The sequence below is a fragment of the Oryx dammah genome, unplaced genomic scaffold, assembly GCF_014754425.2.
Source record: "Oryx dammah isolate SB20612 unplaced genomic scaffold, SCBI_Odam_1.1 HiC_scaffold_29, whole genome shotgun sequence".
Taxonomy (NCBI): Eukaryota; Metazoa; Chordata; class Mammalia; order Artiodactyla; family Bovidae; genus Oryx; species Oryx dammah.
In genome coordinates, this window is record NW_024070213.1 from 68,262,918 (window position 1) to 68,287,313 (window position 24,396).

Below are 24,396 nucleotides of genomic sequence, written 5' to 3' on the forward strand. Positions count from 1 at the left end.
AAGTCGGGAAATGTAGTGTTGAGAAAATACTGTGTGCAACTATTATACAGATACCAAACATTATCTTGGGAGGTAATCTGATTGTATATATGGTATTTTTTTTTTTTAGGAGGCTCGTAGGAATACTCTCATAAAGGATACCATGAGGGAACAGTGCATTCCAAACTTGGTGGAATCATGGTACCAAATCCTACAAAATTATCAGTATACCAATTCAGAAGTGACATGCCAGTGCCTTGAAGTAGTTGGGGCTTATGTCTCTTGGATAGACTTATCCCTTATAGCCAATGATAGGTAAGTAAATCTATATTTTAAGAATATAAACCTGCATAATACAGTGTATAAAGCTCATGAATTTGAAAATATTGTAAGAATTTTTCTTTCTCCATTGCCAGGTTTATAAATATGCTGCTAGGTCATATGTCAATAGAAGTTCTACGGGAAGAAGCCTGTGATTGTTTATTTGAAATTGTAAATAAAGGAATGGATCCTGTTGATAAAATGAAACTGGTAGAATCTTTGTGTCAAGTGTTACAGTCTGCTGGGTTTTTCAGCATTGACCGGGTCAGTAAATTTATGTGTAAGGTGTTGAAAATTGTTAGAACAAACTAGGATAGGCAGTAATTTAAATATACTTTGCTTTTTCTTTATTTTTGTTTTTGTGTTAGAAACTTTCTTGAGCTTATAATAGTGAAACACTGTCCAGAAAGCTGTAATGTCATGTGTAACATTTTCCTTGACCATGGATTATATCAGACTTAAACTTGAAGGTCTAGGATAGTACTTACTTTTATGCTTTCTAATAGCCTCTCAGGTGATGCTGTGATATTGCTCTTCATGGACCACACTTTAAGAAGCATGGCAGTGCATTTTGACCTAAATTAGACTCCATTATAAATGTTATATTTTTATCATATTCATTTGAGCTATTAGAGTTCAGCCTCAGCAGAATTAGGGCTCAAGTGAGTGTGGTAAATTAATAATTTAGAAACTGAATTTGAAGGTTTTTACTTTTAATTTTACCTGTGACAGTGATAAAGAATTACTAAGAAGTCTTTATATTGTTGATATATCAGGAGTACACCTCTGGTATTTTCCTCACTGACAAAGTGTAGTCAGTTACACTGCTAATAATTGTTTTATTAAAAAACTTAAAATGGTGAAGCTAAAAACTCTTTCTGTAGGAGAACATCATACGGATAATTAATGAAAATTAACCTGATTTTGAGTTCTAACACTAATGCTGATTAACTTTAGGCAGTTATTTTAATAGCAGTTTTATCTCTTTGTGATGTAGTTGAGGTTCAAATTAAATAGTGTCAGAAAGGACTGTTGTAAATAGTTGCACAAAGCATAATATGGCAGCATTAACTTTATTAGAAGGTATTTATTAAATTCATCAATTTACAGAGAAGGTTTTGAAACCACAGATCTCTTTTTTTAAACTTTTATAATTTGACAATGTCTACATGACTGTAATCATTAAAGATAGTTATTTTGAGAGTTAGTGGATAATAACAGTAGAAGAATTCAGACTCTTAAAACTTCCCAGTCAAAATGGTAGTATTGTTAATGTCTAATGTTAGTTTAAAATTGACTCCTATAATTGGCACTTGATCCATTCTAAAATTTAGAGTTTTTCCTCTCAGGTAGTTGGTTTTAAATTGAGATCTGTATTGTTTGTAGGAAGAAGATGTTGACTTCCTGGCCAGATTTTCTAAACTGGTCAATGGAATGGGACAGTCATTGATAGTTAGCTGGACTAAATTAATTAAAAGTGGGGATATCAAGAATGCTCAGGAGGCACTGCAAGCTATTGAAACAAAGGTGGCGCTGATGTTGCAGCTCCTAATTCATGAGGATGATGACATCTCTTCTAACATTATTGGATTTTGTTATGATTATCTTCATATTTTGAAACAGGTAAGTCCTTATGTTAGTCTTTGTTGTAGATAATATAGAAAAGCCATAGAGAATTGAAAAATACAGGAAAATGAAAATAAGATACTCAGTTATCTACTCTAGTGATATTTACTGTTAATTAGGAATATATTTTCATCTTTTTTCTTTCCTTTAAAGTTCTTAGCTGGAAAACATAAATGGCCAGGTTCTAAAATTCACTAGACTAAAAAGCTTCAGAATTAGTTATAGGTTTAGGTTGTTTCTTCTATTTTTAATCTGTGTTTATTTCTTTTTGGCCTTATATCATGTGGCATCTTAGTTTCCTGACTGGGGGACTGAACCTGTACCCCTGCCTTGGGAGCATAGAGTCTTAACTGGACTGCCAGAGAAGTCCCCTGTGTTTGTTTTTTAAATACAGTAGAAATTTTGTTAAAGATGTTATTTTAATTACATATGCAGCATTTCTTATGAAGTTTTTTATAATTAAAAATTTCCCCCTAGAGAGTTGCTGCCAATAGTAGAACTTAAAACGTAGAAGGTATGAATCTCATATATTATACATGTAGCCTTTTAAAGAATTAATAACTTTTCATTATGACATTAGGTGAGAGCTATGCCTACTTTATTTACATTGATTTAGTTGAATTGAGTCAAGCTTAAGATAATATTTTTCGAAACTGAGTTTAGCTTCTGTTATAACATGTTTCTGCATGCATACTTTAAGAAATTTTAGGCAATGTGAAAAGGTATGAAGAAAGTTAAAATCACTATTGGTAATCCCACCTCATAGTGGATTTCTAGGCTTTTATGGCCTAACTTAATTAAAAACAAGGTGAGATCATACTTTGCTCTTCTGTAATCTGCTTCTTTGCTGAGTACATTTATAAGTATCTTTAAAATTCAAGTTTATCTACATGTTTTTGCCTGTATGCCAAGTTACTTACTAGAAGTGAAATTAATAGATTTTAGATTAGGTACATTTCACATATAGAAAGGTACTATCAAACTGCCCTCCAGAAAAGCTGTGTGCATGTTTGAAAAGATACTGATTAGAAAAATATTTTGATAAGCAAGTATTACTTTAGGAAACCTAATAAATGATTGCTTTCTTTTCAACAGCTTACAGTGCTTTCAGATCAACAAAAAGCTAATGTAGAGGTAACTGACTTCTTTTTGCTTCTTTTAAACCAATAGTAGACTCTGTATCTGCAGTCTGCCTTGAAATACAGCCTAATTTCAGATTACACGAAATTAGAGGAGACTGACAAAAGATACTTTATTCTTAATTTTAGGCAATCATGTTGGCCGTTATGAAAAAATTAACCTATGATGAAGAATATAACTTTGAAAATGAGGTAAGAATTTTGGATTGAGGAGAAAACAGTTTTTAATTTTATTATGTACCCACATCAGATTACTATTTCAAGTTTTGAGTGTCTTAGAGTCCTTTAAAACAAGAACTGTTTTAAAAATTAGTCTTGTTTATACTGACCACTTTTTAGATTAATGGAAACTTCATAATTCTTCATGTTTTTGTATTTTGTCCTCTAATTCTCGAAAATGACCTTTTTAAGGACACTCTGTAGCACTGAACTTGGTAAGACATTGACAGTATTGTTCGTGATCATATTTCACTTTATATTTAATAAGAGAGGAATTGAGGCCCAATTGGTGGACCTCAGATTGTAATTGTCTACGGGAGAGTGGGAGTGAGGCACTTCACTGTCTCTGGACTTGTTGTGGTTAAAGTCCTCTCCTGGGTTGTCATGAGTCAGGTTTCCATCAGTCACAAGAGTCATGAGTGCTTTCTGGCGACTCAGTAATGGCATGTACTGTCTAGCTGTGTGCTAACGTGTTCTGTTACCCACTTCAGACATTCAGAAACTGGACTACACGAGGATACTGGTTATGATCACCAACACACCATGCACTTGCAAAGTGCCAGGTTCATTACATATAGTATCTTTAATCATGTGATATTATTACAGTTCTTATAGTGGGCAGTAAGATACAAAGAGTATACATAAGGTGCTAAGGTTCTTATAAAGCCCTGTGTGAACCCATCGTGGCTTAAACTTCTGCTTTTGTTTTCCAAAGCCTTCCATTATCTGGTGTTTGCCTAATCATCCCTCAGTCACTCTCTTCTGTTATAATGACTCTTGTTTTTAACCTCCTCCCTGTGCTGTTTCTGGCTCTAGGCTTTCATGGTCTAGGGCTGGGAAATAATTATTGGTGAGCAGGAGGGGAAACACTACTGCGTTTTCCTACATAAATAAATATTTATGAAAAAATAAAAGTGTATTAAATTTGTAAATACAAAAAACTAATAAGAACTCACCATTTTGTGTGTCTTAAGGTCTTCTAAGTTTCTTAATGGAATTTTTAAAATACCATAGGGTGAAGATGAAGCCATGTTTGTAGAATATAGAAAACAGCTGAAGTTGCTGTTGGACAGGCTTGCTCAAGTTTCACCAGAGTTGCTGCTGGCTTCTGTCCGCAGAGTGTTCAGTTCTACACTGCAGTAAGTGTGTCCATCTGCTTCTGACAAGTCGCCTCTTTCCTCCTCTCCCTGATGGTGGCCTACCATAAGTGATTCACGTGACTCACTTGTTTATGTTACTTACTGAGATCTTACGTGTGTCTCCGAAACAATGCACTTGACTCCTCGATTTATCTTGATCCTTGAGGGGAAATGCTGCTCTTCAGAACATAAACAATAAAATGGATTACATTGGTTATTTATACTTCTGTGATATGAATTATGTTCCCTGGCAGAATTAACAATTGCTGTGACTTGTTAGTAATTAAAGAGGATTTTGTTGGTGTCTTTTTATCCAGTGCATCACTAGTTGTATAGAAAGTTTGTATTCAGATCTCAGTGATATGTTATACCTTGGTAGGAATTGGCAGACTACACGGTTTATGGAAGTTGAAGTGGCAATAAGATTGCTGTATATGTTGGCAGAAGCTCTTCCAGTATCTCATGGTGCTCACTTCTCAGGTGATGTTTCAAAAGCTAGTGCTTTGCAGGATATGATGCGAACTGTAAGTATACTAAAGACAACTTATTCTGAACCTAATTTTCTGTTTTCATATAAGCTAATGTGAGTTTCTTAATTGTTAGAGTTTAATATACATTATTACAGGGACATTTTGATGTTGCAGTAAATGAAGATAGATTTCTTAACTTTTTCCTGCTCTAGCTGGTAACATCAGGAGTTAGTTCCTATCAGCACACATCTGTGACATTGGAGTTCTTCGAAACTGTTGTTAGATATGAAAAGTTTTTCACAGTTGAACCTCAGCACATTCCATGTGTACTAGTAAGTATACACTTTACTCTCAGCTTTTGTTATTTTGGATGTTGTTTCAGCTAATGAACAGATAGCATTCTATCTTTTTTTATCACTTTTTTCCAGAGCTCTCAAAAATTCCTGAACATGGTAAAACTCCTCCATTTCTTTAAAATGGAGTTTGTGTCTAGTCAGTTATTTAAAACAATATTCAAGGACCTATTTGTGTGTAGTGTAGGCTTACTTATATGTACCTGGTTCCTCTCTTCCAGAGCGAAAAAGTAAAATTCGATGTGAACAAAAACATGTCATGACATTAGCAATAAAAGATGTTAAATAAGTACAGAAATAGTAAAAGTATCTCTGTTTCTTTAGATGGCTTTCTTAGATCACAGGGGTCTGCGGCACTCTAGTGCTAAAGTCCGGAGCAGAACCGCTTACCTATTCTCCAGATTTGTTAAATCTCTCAAGTAAGTAAAACATTTTGGCTGTTATGTTTAATTCTTATTTTTAAGATTGTTAAGTAAGATGTAACTTATTATCTAAGAGCCTATGGTAGTTTTAGTTCTTTCTGTTCTTAGGCTTTTAAATAAAATGTTCCTTTTTTTATTGTGCTTTCTTTTCTTTCTCTTTAGCCAGGTACTTTGTTCATTATTAAACTGATTTGTTTGAATATTTTTATAGGTAACACTTGTCATTACTAATGGCATTAGTTATTTCACAGTTTTATTGCTGTAGATAAAACTATGTGGTTTCTTTGAAATTCTAAAGATGATATTCCTTGGAAATACCTTTTTAACTTAATCTGTCATATTGTTCTTTACTAGTACCATTTTTCTAGGTATGAAAACTACTTTTTCTTAGGTTATAATATTGTAATTTTAAAAAAGCATAGCTAGTCTGAATGGTGACATGTGACTACCTTAGAACTGAACTTTTTTTAGTTCTGCCATAAAGAGGAATTTGATATTTCAGCACTTCTCCAAGCACTATTATTTATGTAATTGTGGTTTTCCTTTTTGCCTTTATTCAGTAAACAAATGAATCCTTTCATTGAGGATATTCTGAATAGAATACAAGATTTATTAGAGCTTTCTCCACCTGTAAGTATCTTTCTTTCTAAATGAAAATTGGGGTGGGGGGCATGTAGGGCTTAGATCTATTTACTAAAACTCTGTTGAGATATAGTAAATAGAAATAGAAGAGGAAAAAAAGAAATAGAAGGGAATCAAAATTTGACTGATAGATTTAGCAGTGTGAGATATGGTCTGCTCTCTGTACTATTAAATGCCAGTGAAGTATTTTTTGGAGAAGAAATATTCAGTTTCAAAATTATTCTCTGTTTAGTACTGTGATCACATGAGCCCTTTTCAGTGACTTCTACTAGTAGACTGAAATTTTATTGTTAAACTTCTGGCTTGAGGTAAAAAGAATTTCAACACTGCTTGATCTGAATATCTCAGTTATTTATTTCACTAGAAAGATTTAAATAATCTTTAAAAGATACCTTGTAAGCACATTTTGACTGATACCTGTTTTTGTGTAAAATGCTGGCAATGTCAGCAAACTACTGACATTAACTTTTTTTTTCATTTTGGTGAGAGTTATTAATGGAGCCACACTTGAAAAATGTTAAACATAAAATATTTTGTTTTTTAAAATAAGTATCAGTATTTAGAGTATATGGGTTATTTAATTTCATTGCATGAAAGGTTACTAGTGAATTATATGGTTAAATTTGCCTACATACTAAAGAAATCTACGTTAAAAGACTTTCATAGATCCATATTTAGCCTTGCCATATTTATGGATATTGGAAATTTTTTGTTTTTCTTATTGCACATAGAAACAAGAACTTGTACTATGCCTGTAACCTTTTTATAGTGTGTAAAAAGACTTGATTCACAGTGCTTTTACTGAATGTTGACTGCTTAATAGGGGTATAAATACTGTGTATTTATCTAGCAACTTTAACTTGTGATCTCAACTCCTAGAGCCGTGATTGGTCCTAGTGTTATTTAATAAGTGTTTTAGTTACTTCTAAATAGGACGTTCTTTTTTAAAAGATAGAAGATTCTTATATATGTATATACACACACACACATATATATAAAATATACATATATATATGTATATATTATATATATATATAAAATAAGGCCGCCACACAATTTATCTAAGACTAGGCTTGTAAATAATTTCTTAACAGGGAGTTTTGGTGTTAGATGTAGAAGGGCCTCTGGTATTTTCCCCTTCCCCCTGGCTTCTCAGATTGCATAAATGTGAAAAATAACAAAACTTAGTAATAAAATGGGTCAATGGATGTTTGCTTACACTTGAATAAGATCTTTTTATTTGCAGTCTTATTTTCAAACGTGCAAAAGTAACAACTCGTGTATGTGTTTATTATGTGGCATTTGTTGTTATTTAAATCTTAAACACTTTAAAATATTAATCTGTGTGGGCTTTGTCTTAACCTTCAAAGCACTTTGTATAACTGACTTTTAGCCTCCTAATAACAGATAAATTTTATAAAAGTAAAACAAGTTAGAAAACTTGATATTACATTACATGACCATTTATGATGTCGTCTCAATAGACCCCTCATCTTTTGACCTCTAATTCAGTTTATTTACAAGTACTCAATCTTCTTTTTATTAATGAGTTGATGTGATAGATTACATCTTCTGTCCCTCTTTTACTTTTAAATGGGAGGAACTGAACAAATTAAAACTTAAATAAGACTGATTTTCATTTTAGGAGAATGGTTACCAGTCTTTGTTGAGCAGCGATGATCAATTATTTATCTATGAGACAGCTGGAGTGCTAATTGTTAATAGTGAGTATCCAGCAGAGCGGAAGCAGGCATTAATGAGGAATCTGTTGACTCCACTCATGGAGAAGTTTAAAATTCTGTTAGAAAAATTGATGCTGGCACAGGATGAAGAAAGACAGGCATCTCTAGCAGACTGTCTCAACCATGCTGTTGGATTTGCTAGGTGAGTGTGATTGGTGAAGATTGGCATTTAAATTGGCGAAGTGATTTTCTCAATGTATACAGAATCATTTACTTAGATTTTTCTAGAACTAGGCATGTGTGTCATGTTTCCAAAACTGGATTGTCCAGAGAATTGTGTACACATTTCTTTTCTAAATTCATTAAATTAGGAGATTTAGCTGAAGAAGGGAATAGATCTCATAACATTCTGCATTTCTGACTTGACATCTTCCTAAATCCTTAACTTCTCTGATTTCTCTGGTTTAAGTTGATAATGTATTTAAGGAGATTCGCTTAAGTATATATACCAGTGACATCAGGGGATCTGTTATGGAATCTTAAAGAGAAGGTGCTGAGGCTTCTTATTAGTGTTGCATTGTGTCCCAACCGCCCACGCTGTTGTTTCTCTCTCTACACATACTTCTTTATTGGTAAAGAATAACAGTATGAAAGTTACAGTGATTTTTAATTGGAAGCACTTAGAGAAATTGCTCTACAGAAGACTTCCATGCAAAAGCTTGTGTTAGAGATATTGTATAAATAACTCAATTCTAAGATTGTTTTCTAATATAAATCGGTGGTTTACAGTTTGTGTAGTAGAGCCTATTCATAGTAAATAGACTTTTTTTTCTCTTTACTGCATATATTATCAGCAGGATTTTAGCAAAATATTTAGGTGGGCTCACATTTGAGAGATTGTATCAATTACATTTCATTCATTTAACTTGGGCCCTTTCTAGAATGGTAACTGGAAGCAACCATTAGCTAAAAGTGGACATAACTGTGACATGGAAAATAAAGAATTGGCTGCTTTGTCAGTTTTATAATTTGTTGTGCATTGTTGTTTATTACTCCATAAACCACTTGAAGAATAAACTTAAAACCAGTTACCTGATCGTTGTTTATGTAGTCGAACCAGCAAAGCTTTCAGCAACAAGCAGACTGTGAAGCAATGTGGCTGTTCCGAAGTTTACCTGGACTGTTTACAGACGTTCTTGCCAGCCCTCAGTTGTCCCTTACAAAAGGATGTTCTCAGGAGTGGAGTCCGCACTTTCCTTCATCGCATGATTATTTGCCTGGAGGAAGAAGTCCTTCCCTTCATTCCATCTGCTTCAGAACACATGCTCAAAGATTGTGAAGCAAAAGACCTCCAGGAATTCATTCCTCTTATCAACCAGATTACAGCCAAATTTAAGGTACCATACACCTTCAGAGGTCAGAGAATTTCCTGACTTTAAGATCTCTGACTTTTGTATTTCTCTTCAGATATATTTTAGCATTTGACTTTTTTTTTTTTAAGTATGAGTTATCTGAGGGCATGGATCATATGTATTTTTATCGTCCCAATGTCTACAACACTCCCTGACACTCAGGGCCTGATCGATAGATATTTAATAAGAATAGAGCTTTTCTGTTCTATGTAGCAGAAGAAAACTTATTAGTTTGGTGTTTTAGAAAAGCAAATGAAACTGCATTGGATACTAAATGTCTAACGAATAAGTTAAAAGCACTGTAATTTGGGTATTTAAATAGTTTAAAAGTAATTCAATGTCTGTTTTATGTACCAGGAAATTTAGGCAAAGCATAAGCTGGCTAATGAAATTGGCTAACACTTAACATAGTGTTTTCTATGTTCAAAATCTGTCCTGAGCATTTTCTTATACATTCATTTGAATTTTGTAACAACCTTGGAAGTTAAGTATTGTTCTTTTATAGATGAAGAAACTGAGACACTTAACTGAGAAGTTAAGGTATTTGCTTAAGGCCATGTAAAGCCTTCACAGAGTTCAGTCATATTAATTCATTTTTAATTTAGCAGTGAAAGTAAAAGTCACTCAGCCATGTCTGACTCTTTGCTACCCATGAAATTCTCTAGGCCAGAATACTGGAGTGGGTAGCCTTTCCCTTCTCCAGGGGATCTTCCCAACCCAGGGAGAGAACCCAGGTCTTGTGCATTGCAGGTGGATTCTTACCAGCTGAGCCCCTATAAGGGAAGCCCAAGAATACTGGAGTGGGTAGCCTATCCCTTCTCCAGCAGATCTTCCCGACCCAGGAATCAAACCGGGGTCTCCTGCATTGCAGGTGGATTCTTTACCAACTGAGCTATCAGTTCAGTTCAGTTCAGTTCAGTTCAGTTCAGTCGCTCGGTCGTGTCCGACTCTTTGCGACCCCATGAATCGCAGCACGCCAGGCCTCCCTGTCCAGCACCATCTCCCGGAGTTCACTCAGACTCACGTCCATCGAGTCATCCTCGGTCGTCCCCTTCTCCTCCAGCCCCCAATCCCTCCCAGTATCAGAGTCTTTTCCAGTGAGTCAACTCTTCGCATGAGCTGGCTGAAGTACTGGAGTTTCAGCTTTAGCATCATTCCTTCCAAAGAAATCCCATGGTTGATCTCCTTCAGAATGGACTGGTTGGATCTCCTTGCAGTCCAAGGGACTCTCAAGAGTCTTCTCCAACACCACAGTTCAAAAGCATCAATTCTTCGGCGCTCAGCCTTCTTCACAGTCCAACTCTTACATCCATACATGACCACAGGAAAAACCATAGCCTTGACTAGCCGGACCTTAGTCGGCAAAGTAATGTGTCTGCTTTTGAATATACTGTCTAGGTTGGTCATAACTTTTCTTCCAAGGAGTAAGCGTCTTTTAATTTCATGGCTCCAGTCAACATCTGCATGATTTTGGAGCCCAAAAAAATAAAGTCTGACACTGTTTCCACTGTTTCCCCATCTATTTCCCATGAAGTGATGGGACCGGATGCCATGATCTTAGTTTTCTGAATGTTGAACTTTAAGCCGACTTTTTCGCTCTCCTCTTACTTTCATCAAGAGGCTTTTTAGCTCCTCTTCACTTTCTGCCATAAGGGTGGTGTCATCTGCATATCTGGGGTTATTGATATTTCTCCAGGCAATCTTGATTCCAGCTTGTGTTTGTTCCAGTCCAGTGTTTCTCATGATGTACTCTGCATATAAGTTAAATAATCAGGGTGACAATATACAGCCTTGACGGACTCCTTTTCCTATTTGGAACCAGTCTGTTGTTCCATGTCCAGTTCTGACTGTTGCTTCCTGACCTGCATACAGATTTCTCAAGAGGCAGGTTAGGTAGTCTGGGATTCCCATCTCTTTCAGAATTTTCCACAGTTTATTGTGATCCACACAGTCAAAGGCTTTGGCATAGTCAATAATGCAGAAATAGCAGGCGGATTCTTTACCAACTGAGCTATCAAGGAAGCCCTAATTTAGTAGTGGAATTCATTTATTTAGAATTTAAATTTGACAATATTCCATGACAGTATTTGATTGTGGAATATGTTTGATTCCATGTTACTTGAACCTGAATCTTGAATTGTAAGAAATGGTTTGAACTTAACGATTTTTGAGGCTTTCAATACTGTATATGCTATGTAGATTTTTGTCTTAATATTGATGTTTGCTAGCTGAATTATATAAATACGTATCCTAAATACAGAAACTGAAAAAAGGCTTTATGTAAAATGTGTTTTTCCTAAATTTTAAATTAGTAATTTTCTTATTTCTCAGATAGTAATAGTTGTTTCCTCTCTTCAGATACAGGTATCCCCATTTTTACAACAAATGTTCATGCCTCTTCTTCATGCAATTTTTGAAGTTTTGCTCCGACCAGCAGAAGAAAACGACCAATCTGCTGCTTTAGAGAAGCAGATGTTGCGGAGGAGTTACTTTGCTTTTCTGCAAACAGTCACAGGCAGTGGAATGAGTGAAGTCATAGCAAATCAAGGTGGGGATGCATGCGGTGCCTAAATTGTCTGTTATTTGTCACAGTTCTGCATCTGTATGAACAAGAGCTAGTTGAAGTAAACACTGAACTTTTTTTTTTTAATGATTTTATTTTATTTCTTTTTTTACTTTACAATATTGTATTGGTTTTGACATGCATCAACATGAACCTGTTGTGCATACAGGGTCATCATTGCCATCTTTCTAAATTCGATATATATGTGTTAGTATACTATATTGGTGTTTTTCTTTCTGGCTTACTTCACTCTGTATAATAGGCTCCAGTTTCATCCACCTCATTAGAACTGATTCAAATGAATTCTTCTTAATGGCTGAGTAATACTCCATTGTGTATATGTACCATAGCTTTCTTATCCATTCATCTGCTGATGGACATCTAGGTTGCTTCCATGTCCTGGCTATTATAAACAAACACTGAACTTTTGAAGTAGTTGTATGTTGGCCACAAGGATGACAGTTCATTATTATCAGAGTGGCGATCACTTTCACTTCAGCGCTCTTAGAATTAATTTGTATTCAGTTCCTGTTTTCCTAAACCAATGTTCCTTTTTCTTTTTTTTTTAAGTTGACCAGCAATGTGTTAGCTTCAGATATACAGCCAAATGATTCAGTTATATACATATCCTTTTTCAGATTATTTTCCATTATAAGTTATTATAAGATACTGAATCTAGTTTCTTATTCTATACAGTAGGTCCTTATTGGTTATCTATTTCATACATTAGTAATGTATATCTGTTAATCTCATCAGTTAAGTTCAGTTGCTCAGTAGTGTCTGGCTCTCTGCGATCCTATGGACTGCAGCACGGCCAGGCTTCCCTGTCCATACTCCTGGAGCTTGCTCACACTCATTTTCATTGAGTCAGTGATGCCATCCAACCATCTCATCCTCTGTTGTCCCCTTCTCCTACCACTTTCAATCTTTCCCAGCAGTTCTTTGCATCAGGTGGCCAAAGTATTGGAGTTTCACCTTCAACATCAGTCCTTCCAATGAATATTCAGCATGCATTTCCTTTAGGAAGACTGGTTGGATCTCCTTGCAGTCCAAGGGACTCTAAAGAGCCTTCCCCAACACCACAGTTCAAAAGCATCAATTCTTTGGCGCTCAGTTTTCTTTATAGTCCAACTCTCACATCCATACATGACCACTGGAAAAACCATAGCTTTGACTAGACAGACCTTTGTTAGCAAAGCAATGTCTCTCCTTTTTAATATGCTGTCGGAGAAGGCGATGGCACCCCACTCCAGTACTCTTGCCTGGAAAATCCCATGGGCGGAGGAGCCTGGTGGGCTGCAGTCCATGGAGTCTCGAAGAGTCAGACACGACTGAGCGACTTGACTTTCACTTTTCACTTTCATGCATTGGAGAAGGAAATGGCAACCCACTCCAGTGTTCTTGCCTGGAGAATGCCAGGGACAGGGGAGCCTGGTGGGCTGCCGTCCGTGGGGCTGCACAGAGTCGGACACGACTGAGGCGACTTAGCAGCAGCTAGGTTGGTCATAGCTTTTCTTCCATGGAGCAAGCGTCTTTTAATTTCATGGCCGCAGTTACCATCTGCATGATTTTGGAGCCCCCAATAGTAGTCAGCCACTGTTTCCGTTGTTTCTGCATCTACTTGCCATGAAGTAATGGGACCAGATGCCATGATCTTAGTTTTCTGAATGTTGAGTTTTAAGCCAACTTTTTCACTCTATCACTTTCCTCTTTAGTTCTTCTTCACTTTCTGCCATAAGGGTGGTATCATCTTCATATCTGAGGTTATTGATATTTCTCCCAGCAATCTTGATTCCAGCTTGTGCTTCCTCCAGCCCAAAGTTTCTCATGATGTGCTCTGCATAGAAGTTAAGTAAGCAGGGTGACAGTATACATTGTTGACATACTCCTTTCTCGATTTGGAACCAGTCTGTTGTTCCATGTCCATTTCTAACTGTTGCTTCTTGAAAGTGAAAGTGAAGTTGCTCAGTTGTGTCTGACTCTTTGCAACCCCATGGATTGTAGCCTACCAGGCTTCTCCGTCTGTGGGATTTTCCAGGCAAGAGTACTGGAGTTGGTTGCCATTTCCTTTTCCAGGGGATCTTTCCGACCCAGGGATTGAACCTAGGTCTCCTGCATTTCAGGCAGATGCTTTACCCTCGGAGCCACTGCATACAGATTTCTCAGGAGGCAGGTCAGGTGGTCTGGTATTCCCATCTCTTTCAGAATTTTCCAGTTTGTTGTGGTCCACACAGTCAAAGGCTTTGGCATAGTCAATAAAGCAGAAATAGATGTTTTTCTGGAACTCTTGCTTTTTTGATGATTGAACAGATGTTGGTAATTTGATCTCTGGTTCCTCTGCCTTGTCTAAAACCAATTTGAACATCTGGAAGTTCACGGTTCACGTACTGTTGAAGCCTGGTTTGGAGAATTTTGAGCGTTACTTTGCAAGTGTATGAGATGAGTGCAATTGTGCGGTAGTTTGAGCATTCTTTGGCATTGCCTTTCTTTGGGATTGGAATGAAAACTGACCTTTTCCAGTCCTGTGGCCACTGCTGAGTTTTCCAAATTTGCTGGTATATTGAGTGCAGTACTTTTACAGCATCATCTTTTAGGATTTGAAATAGTTTAATTGGAATTCTATCACCTCCACTAGCTTTGTTCTTAGTGATGCTTTCTAAGGTCCACTTGACTTCATGTTCCAGGATGTCTGGATCTAGTCCAGTAATCACACCATCATGGTTATCTGGGTCATGAAGATCTTTTTTGTATAATTCTCCTGTGTATCTTGCCACCTCTTCTCAATATCTTCTGTTTCTGTTAGGTCCATACCATTTCTGTTCTTTATTGTGCCCATTTTTGCATGAAATGTTCCCTTGGGATCTCTAATTTTCTTGAAGAGATATCTAGTCTTTACAGCTTAATCTCATACCTCTAATTTATTCCTCCCCACTTCCTCTTTGGTAACCATAAGTTTTTTATGTCTATGAGTCTTGTTTCTTTTTTGTAAATAAGCTCATTGTGTCATGTTTTAGACTCCACATATAAATGGTATCAAATAATACTTGTCTTTCTCTGTCTGACTTACTTTACCTATTAGGATAGTCTCTAGGTTCATCCATGTTGCTGCAGATTGAAATATTCCACTGTTTTTGATGACTGAGTATATCCCATTGTATATATAACCTACATCTTCTTTATCCATTCATCTTTTGGTAGACATTTAGGTTGCTTCCATGTTTGGGCTTTTGTAAATAGTGCTGCTGTGAACATTGTTGTGCATGTTTCTTTTCAAATTAGAGTTTTCATCTTTTCTGGGTATATGGCCAGGAGTGGGATTGCTGGATTACATGGTAACTCTACGTATAGTTTTCTAAGAACCTCCATTATGTTATCCATACTGGCTGCACCAGTTGTACATTGCCACCATCAGTGTAGAAGAGCTACCTTTTTTCCATACGCTCTCCAGCCTTTATTATTTGGAGGCTTTTTGGTGATAGCCATTCTGTGAGGTGATAGCGTGTACAGCATGAGGGAATGTTCTAACTTGACTGATTAACAAGTGGCTATCTAGCTTTCTCAACATGACTTACCAAAGAGACTGTCTTTTTCTATTATATAATCTTGCCTTTGTAGATTAATTGACTAGGTGTTTGTGTTTTTTTCTCTGGCTTCTGTTTTGTTTCATTGATCTGTATGTTTTTGTGCCATTATCATGCTGTTTTTACTACAGTAGCTCTGTAGTGTTGTTGGAAGTCTGGGAGGGGTGTGCCTCCAGCTTTGTTCTTTCTCCTCAGGATTGCTTTGGCAATTCTGGGTCTTTTATGGTTCCATATAAATTTTAGTGTTATTTCTTCTAATTCTTTAAAAAATGCCGTGGGTAATTTGATAGGAATTGTATTAAATCCATAGGTAACTTTGGGTAGTATGGTCATTCTAACAATATTCTTCCAAACCAAGAATATGGGATATCTTTCCATTTCTTTGAATCATCTTCAGTTTCCATTATCAATTTTTTATAGTCCTCAGCATAAAGGTCTTTCACCTCCTTGGTAGGTTTATTTATTGGTTGTGGTTTTTTTTTTATTTTTTTGGACACAATCTCAAGTGTGATTGTTTTGTGCTTTTTCTGATATTATTAACGAAATGTGACAGATTTCTATATATTAGACTTGTATCCTGCTACCTTGCTGAACTCATTTATTCTAATATATTTTTTTGTGGAGTCCTTAGGGTTTTCAATATATAATATCATGTCATCTGCCTATAATGACAGTTTTACCTCTCCCTTCCAATATGGATACCACCTTTTATTTCTTTTCTTTTTTTTTTTTTTTTTTGTCTAATTGCTGTGGCTGAGACTTCCAATATTATATTGACTAGAAGTGGTGAAAGTGAACATTCTTCTCTTTTTCCACAATTGAGCAGGAAGGTTTTTGGCTTTTTACCATTGAGTATTACATTCACTGTGGGTTTGTTATAAATGTCTTTTATTATGTTGAGATATACTCCTTCTGTACTCACTTTGGTGAGAATTTTTATCATGAAGGGATGTTGATTTTACCAGATGCTTTTTCTGAATCTACTGAGATAATCATGTGGTTTTTGTCTTTTCTTTTATTGGGGTGGTATGTCACATTGATTGATTTACATATATTGAGCCATCCTTGTGACCCTGAAATAAATCTTACTTGATCGTGGAGTATAATCCTTTTTATGTGTTATTGGCTTCAGTTTGCTAATATTTTGTTGAGGATTTTTGTGTCTATATTCATCAAAGATACCAGCCTATAATTTTCTTTTTTTTTAGTGTGTTTGTCTGATTTGGGTATCAGGGTGATGATGGCTTCATAGAATGACGTTGGTAGTGTCCCCTCTTCGGTCTTTTGGAAGAACTTTTGTCTGTTTGGTAGAATTCCCCAGTGAAGCTGAATGGTCCTGGACTTTTTTTGCCGTGAGTTTTTTTTTAAAGATGGATTCTATTTCACTTCTAATGATCAGTCTGTTGAAGTTACCTATTTCTTCTTGATTCAGATTTGGTAGGCTGTATGTCTCTAGAAATTTTTCCATTTCTTCTAGGTTGTCCATTTTGTTGCCATATAACTAATATTACAATTTTTAAAAAATTTCTGTAGTACTGGTTGTTATTTCTTTTTCATTTTTTATTTTGTTTATTTGAGTCCTTTTCCTTCTTGATGAGACCAGCTACAGGTTTGTTGATTTTGTTTATCCCTTCCGAAAAACTATCTCCTGCTTTTATTGCCTTTTTCTATTATCTTTCTTAATTTCTATTTAATCTGTGTCTTCTCTCTGATATTTGTTTCCTTCCTTCTGTTGACTTCAGGATTTGTTTGTTCTTGTTCTAATTCTTTTAGGTGGTAGGTTACATTGTTTGAGACTTTCCTTGTGTTTTTGAGGAAGGCCTAGATCACGAGGAACTTCTGTCTTAAGGCTGCTCTTGCTGCATCCTGTAGGTTTTTGTATGGTAGGTTTTCATTATCACTTGCTTTGGTATTATTTTTTCTCTTTTCTTCTCTGATTTCCTCATTGACCCATTGGTTTTTTAGTAGCATGTTGTTTCATTTCCACATAGTTGTGTGTGTGTGTGTGTGTGTTTTGTGTGGTTTTTTGTTTGTTTGAGTCCCTGGTGGCTCAGAGGTTAAAGCGTCTGCCTGCAATGTGGGAGGCCTGGGTTTGATCCCTGGGTCAGGAAGATCCCCTGGAGTTGTTTTTCATTTTTCTTTCTGTGGTTGATCTCTAGTTTCATGCCATTGTGGTCAGAAAAGATACTTGAAATAATTTCTATCCTTTTATATTTACTGTGGCTTGGTTGTGTGTTCTAGTATGTGTTTTAGTCTAGAGAATGTTCTTTGTTTGCCTAAAGCTGTATTAGTTGATTCCTTCATAGTATAATACTGTGATGGCTTCTTGCCAGAATTGACCCGACAATTGAATCTTACTGGCCACTTTGCCTTTTTTTTTAATTAACACATTAGTGTCTGGGGGATTTTTGCAGAAATGTAATGCCTGTGGCCTGCAATTAGTTATGTAACTGAATATTGAATTGTCTCTGGTCAATAAGCTATCAAAAATGGACTGCAGGGATCCACATAGAGAATTTTGCTATATGGAAGTCCAGAGGGCGGGATAATGAGGGAATAGTAATTTTTCAATGTTTTATACTTGAAATTTAGGAGCCAGGATAGTAAAAATTGAGGGATCTTATCAACCCTGCAAATGCTTTTGTCTTGTTACTATATATGAAATCAGAACTTCAGATTGCCTTTCTAGTTCTTTTTCAGATTGAACTCAGGTTTCTTTCTTCAGGTGCAGAGAATGTAGAACGAGTGCTGGTTACTGTTATTCAAGGAGCAGTAGAATATCCAGATCCCATTGCTCAGAAAACATGTTTTATTATCCTTTCCAAGTTGGTAGAACTCTGGGGTAAGATAATTCTTTTTTAAAAAATCTTGGGGCTTCCCCTGGTGTCTCAGTGGTAAAAGAATCTGCCTGCCAATGCAGGAGATACAGGTTTGATCTCTGATCTAGGAAGATCCCACATGCCTTGGAGCAGCTAAGCCCGTGCATCACAACTATTGAGCCTGTGCTCAAGAGCCCAGGAGCTGCGGCTGCTGAAGCCTGCCTGCCCTGGAGCCCGGGGCCTCAACATAGAAAAGCCCGCGCAGCAACAAAGACCCATCACAGCCAAAAATAAATATAATTTTAAAAAAATTCTACATTCCCCAACCTGTTTCCTAAGACAAGATCGATGAAATGGGATCCTAGTCCTAACATAGACAGGCGCCGGGAGTTGATTTTCACTGGTGATAAATTAAATGACTTCATTATTATACAAGATGAAAATTTGAATTTTCTTAACAGGAGGTAAAGATGGACCAGTGGGATTTGCTGATTTTGTTTATAAGCACATTGTCCCTGCATGTTTCCTAGCACCTTTAAAACAAACCTTTGATCTGGCAGATGCACAAACAGTATTGGTAAGCACCTAGGAATCTCTTTAGACCTTCTTAGATCTCATGTATTCTAATTCACAATTTCTTCCTTAATGTCAGGCTGATTATATTAGATTTCAGTGCCTTTAAAAAATAATAATAATTTCAAATTAGAATATTCATTAAAAAAATTTTTTTTAAACATTGATGATACCATTTGGACCTTTTGTGAATTCTTACTAAATCTTGATATTAAAGCTAACTGTATAAAATGTAGCTCCTCCAATTTTAACAACCAGGACTTTTTCTAGGACTGTGAAAGGGTACACGATGCAAACATTCTTTAAAGCTTGGTTGGGTTACTAGTTTTCTGCCACTTCTTTCATTCTAAAACTTGTGCTTAATGTTGTTTTTTTTTTTCCTTAATCATTAAGAGAGTAACTTTCTCTTCCTCATTCGATAGTTTCCCCAAATCTCATCTTTAGAATGCTTAATGTCAAGCAGTTGCCCTTTATTCATTTCCCTAGGACCAAGTAAAAGCTTGCACTACATTAAGATAGTATTTTTGTATTTTTCTGTCTAACTCATGTGTTCCTTTTGTCTGTCTGTTACCATTCCTTTCTCCATCTTTTCTTTGGCAGTAAATGTTAGTGAACAGTGGCGAGGGAAAGAAATGTAGGATCAGTATTTAAGAATTGACTATATTAAATTTCTAAAACTTGCTTTTCATAGGCTTTATCTGAGTGTGCGGTGACACTGAAAACAATTCATCTCAAACGGGTAAGCTTTATACTTCCTGCCCCCTTATTTTCAGCTTGCATGTTTATTTTTTATAGTTTTAATTTCATATGTCTTATTCTTGAAAACTATCTTTTATGAAAATCGATTAACTTTGCTTTCGACTATCTTGGATGTGAGGGTGGGGTTGAACGAAAGAAGTAGTATCTTTTATTGTCTTTCACATTTGGGATAAACAGAAAGTTAAAATGTATATTTGTTTGGTTTGACAAATAATAAGAAAAATCTTAACCAGAATTTCACAATCCCCGGTTTCACTACCTGGTAGGTTCTTCACAGATTTGTCCAACTTTTTAAGTGTTACCAATTGGTTAGAGCACTTCACTACTTCAGAAGTTTGTAGTCCCCTTGTTAACCTAACAATCTGTATAAATCATAAGTGATTCTGGGCTGAATCTAGCTGGTGTGTTGTTTGCTTTATATAGTGTTTTTAATTAGGGAATTGATTGCCAGCATTTGAAAATAGGTCCTTTTTTTAATATTTAAACAAAGATTTCTTCTCCGACTTCTCAAAGCCAGGATGGCAGCCCAGGACTAGCAGTCCCACACAGCTGAAGCCGTCTAGTGCGCAGCGCCTTCCCTCAACCCCCTAGAATAAACACACGAGGCTTTGTTCAGAGTCTCCATACATCCCACTCCCTCGTTTGAACTTAAATTTTTGATTCCAAGAGAGACTTGAAGGGTTTTCAATCCAGCATTTTCTCTACACCTATTATGTGCTAGGGAGGAAAGGGCTATGTGTTTGGGGCAGCAAGGGTCCCGTATAAACATGAATAAAAAGTGCCCCAACATTTGTGGAGCTTAGAATCGGGCTTCCCTGGTAGCTCAGCTGGTAAAGAATCCGCCTGCAATGTGGGAGACCTGGGTTCAGTCCCTGGGTTGGGAAGATTCCCCTGGAGAAGGGAACAGCTACTCACTCTAGTATTCTGGCCTGGAGAATTCCATGGGCTATCCATGAGGTCACAAAGAGTCAGACACGACTAAGCAACTTTCACTTAGAATCGGGGAGACCAATACTTAAAAACTCAATTGGATGTGTTAAGTAAGTACTTTAATAGAGGTACAGTAAATTAATCCATTTGTATTAAATGTAACATGGTGGGACTAAAGATGAATGAGCAGATCTGCCCAGGCAGTATATAAGTCAATACCAAAAAGAGGGAGTATTTTTCTGTTTTTTTATAGACTGTGAAATAACTGTGGATTCATTAGACTGACCAGGAGGAGCTGGCACTCTGGGCAAAGATACTGTGACAGGTGTAGGAAGACAGATCAGGTGTTGCAGTGTAGAGTTAGTGACAAATAATGTTATCCTGTTTAACTAAAGTATAGGGGTAGAATAGCTAAAAACCGAATTGGGACTAGGTATGTGTTTCCTGTGAGAAGTTGGGAAGTCAGTAGGCAGTGATTGTAATTTAGAATAGCTAGGTAGAAAAAATGTACACAGAACACTTAGAAACATGGGTCAAAAGCAGTTAGAAGTAAATACTGGTTTTGGAGTTCTCAGGTTGTAGTTTGTTAAGATGGAGTAGTAGGAATGAATGAGACTTTCTAAGACCAGGACAGAAAGAACTTTGCCTAAAGCAAGAGTCAACAGAAAGCTAGGACCAAAGGTATGAAAGTTAGGGAATAGAGACATGAAAGAGAAGACTGGTTAACATTGCTGGATGCTAGAGAGTCAAGGAGAATGAGGAATAGCAGACAGTAAGAATGATATTTACAATTTGGAAGTGTTTATCTTGTCCTCAGAGTTGTTATTTAGACACAGAATTGAATCAAGTGGAACATTATATTTGAAAATTATTTACTTCATTTTTCTATTTTCTCATTTATTTACCTGACTGATATCCTCTTGAGGTCAAAGTTTACGTTTCCTCATTAAAAAAAAAAAGAAAAGAAAACTATACTCCATTTTTAAGTGACAACAGTGGAGTTATATGCAGTGATGAGCAGTGAATGGGCAATTAGTACAGGGAGAGTAATAGAAAAAAGAAGTGAGAAGGAAAGTAGAAGTGATATGAGAAACTTGCACAAACAGCCCAGTATTATCTCCTCTCAGGAACAGGTTTCCTTAGAAGGATCATTAAATTGTGACCTGGATTGATCCGGCTAGTGGGTCAGGAGTCAAGGTAGATAAGGAAACATAAAGAAAGCCTTTGATTCAGGAGCAATAATGTTAACAGGAAATCCAGATATTAATGCAGGGAGAAGTACATTGAGGAGAGTTGGATTGCTTTTGTTTTGATAGCATCCTTTCAGTTGTACTAGGTTGGAGTAATCAACATATTAAAGCATTTAAGTTAAATTCAAGTTTGAAGATGAAATTAGCAGGGATTTTGTTTGCTTGTTTTCTGAGTATTGGATTTATTGCATTTGGTTGAGGCCACTGTCTCAGCAACAGAGTGCTATAAGAAAGGCGTTCTCAAACTGTGTCCTAAGTCCTTTGTAGGTGTTGAGAAGGGGTGGAGATTAGGGGTGAGTTTGTGGAACTCTTCTCCCCTCCCTCTGCCAAGTTTACCCTTAAAAAGCCAGATAACTATTCCGAAAGTTTTAGCATCTAGAAGTACTAGTAGTTGGCAACAAAGGACAATTATTTAAGATATCAAATGACCTGCTCTTTATTTAGTATTTAGTACAGACTTAATTAACAGAACCTGGACAAATCACCCTATCTTCCTGTGTCTTACTTAGTTTCCTCACCTGGCTACTAAATTCCTGTTTCCTAGTTTATTGAACAGGAAGAAGGAGGTGTGCTTTTATTGCTGTTATCTCCTATGTAGCATTTATTCTTTCTTGCTTATATTTTCATTTCTAAAGATGTTAATTTTCCTGGCACTACCCACAGGCTTCCCCCACGCGCCGGTAGTCCACTCTGATAGACTGGGAGCACCTCTCTTTGCTTTCTTGTTCAGTCCTGTGAGTCAGACTCTGGTTTTGTGATCTCTTGCATTTAAAAGAATATTTGTTTAGTCGTTAGCACTGCATAACACTGCGTAAGGTTAATGTGTCCTGAGTGCTAAGTGTTATTCTAGCAGCTTTACGTTTGTTAACTCATCCAATCCTCACAGTAACTCCTTTTTTTTCAGAAACTGAGGCTCAGGGAGATTAAGTAACCTACCCAAGTTACTAGAAGTTAGCTAGAGCCAGGCTTCAAAGCAGTCTGGCTTTAGAATCTGTGTTCTTAATCAAAATACCATATTGTATTTAAAGTATTCACATATTGTTCCAATTTAATTTTCAGGGCCCAGAATGTGTTCAGTATCTTCAACAGGAATACCTGCCTTCCTTGCAAGTAGCTCCAGAGATAATTCAGGTAAGAGCTGTTGTAGCAGATTTTCCTCTTAATCTTAATTAAAGGAGTTATTGTTTAGTCCCTAAGTCATGTCCAATTCTTTGTGATCCCATGGATTGGAGCCCAGAAGGCTCCTCTCTCCATGGGATTTCCTAGGCAGGAATACTGGAGTGGGTGGCCATTTCCTTCTCCAAGGGATTTTCCCAACCCAGGGATTGAACCTGCATCTCCTGCTTGGCAGGTGGATTCTTTACTACTGAGCCACTGTAATTCAATTTAAATTTTGATTGGAGAAAGCCAAACCTGGAAGTTCCCTGGTGGTCCAGTGGTTAAGACTTCACCTTCTGGTGCAGGGGGTACAGGTTCCATCCCTGGTCCGGAAGCTAAGATCCCACATACCTCTTGGCCAAAAGACCAAAGCATAATCATTATTGTAACAAAATCAATAAAAAGGCTTTAAAAGAAAAGAGAAAGCCAGAACTATTACATTCACCTTGACTTAATACATACAGGATAGCCAAAGTCCAAACATCAGAGGGTCTGTGAAATTGAATGGGGGAAAAAATGTCTTTTTCTTTTCCGTCTAACAGAAATTTAATTTCCTACCATTGTGTAGGTGACAGATCATAGTAGTATTCACATTGCCTGTGACTTTGTCACTCATAGGAATCACAGATATTTTTATATCACATTACATTTTCCCAGAGATCTTGAAATAGCCACTAGACCTTGTTATCTAAGTCAGTAAGTCTTATTATTCTGCCACATATCACAAATATATTTCATAAGCAAAATTCATTATCATTACTTTGCTTTGTAACCCCATGTATTTTAAGAGTATTTTTTAAAACATTCTGAAAGTGGTCTAATAGGCTCCCGCAGACTGCCAGAAGGGACTGTGGCACATGAGTGCATGGTCTGAAGATTTGTGCCAGGTGGTTAATTTTACACAGGCCAAGCTCACCTGTGCTTAGCTTGTGAATTTGAAATCATATTTTGAGGTAAGTGGCACATTTTTATGATGGCATTCAGTTGTTTTCTGAGCATCTAGTTATCCAGACCTCTTGTGCAATAGCACATGGTTCTAATGAGGTATCAAAGTCCCGATTGAAACTAGAGTTAGGATCTCTTGTGTAGATTCTAAGGATTGTTTCTTCATCAATAGTATTTTATAATGCTGTTTTATAAAAGGCACTGAAAAAACTGAATGAAAAATAGACCTCACATAAAACTACTCACAAAATTAATTTTTAATTTATGATCTCTAATTTTATGACATATCTTTAACTTGGATGTTAATTTTCTCATTTACCATTTGTTACATAAGTAAATTAATATTTTATAAAAAGGTATGTTACTAATTACTTATGATCTTAATGCATCAGGAACAGAAGTATACCACTCAAT

General features: G+C 36.4%; 1 protein-coding gene across 2 annotated transcripts in view; it reads left to right on the plus strand.

The window, feature by feature from the left end:
* The window catches only part of XPOT (exportin for tRNA), a 42,287-nt gene that overhangs the window by 14,482 nt on the left and 3,409 nt on the right, over window positions 1-24,396 (plus strand). For both annotated transcript variants that reach the window (XM_040233370.1, XM_040233369.1), the window contains exons 7-23: window positions 110-294; window positions 396-564; window positions 1,687-1,923; window positions 3,022-3,060; window positions 3,195-3,257; window positions 4,299-4,423; window positions 4,803-4,947; window positions 5,106-5,225; window positions 5,571-5,665; window positions 6,229-6,298; window positions 7,956-8,194; window positions 9,104-9,389; window positions 11,763-11,952; window positions 18,274-18,390; window positions 18,829-18,944; window positions 19,632-19,679; window positions 22,939-23,010. In XM_040233370.1, coding sequence (XP_040089304.1) covers window positions 110-294; window positions 396-564; window positions 1,687-1,923; window positions 3,022-3,060; window positions 3,195-3,257; window positions 4,299-4,423; window positions 4,803-4,947; window positions 5,106-5,225; window positions 5,571-5,665; window positions 6,229-6,298; window positions 7,956-8,194; window positions 9,104-9,389; window positions 11,763-11,952; window positions 18,274-18,390; window positions 18,829-18,944; window positions 19,632-19,679; window positions 22,939-23,010 — 2,316 coding nt within the window. The remainder of the gene's footprint in view (window positions 1-109; window positions 295-395; window positions 565-1,686; window positions 1,924-3,021; window positions 3,061-3,194; window positions 3,258-4,298; window positions 4,424-4,802; window positions 4,948-5,105; window positions 5,226-5,570; window positions 5,666-6,228; window positions 6,299-7,955; window positions 8,195-9,103; window positions 9,390-11,762; window positions 11,953-18,273; window positions 18,391-18,828; window positions 18,945-19,631; window positions 19,680-22,938; window positions 23,011-24,396) is intronic.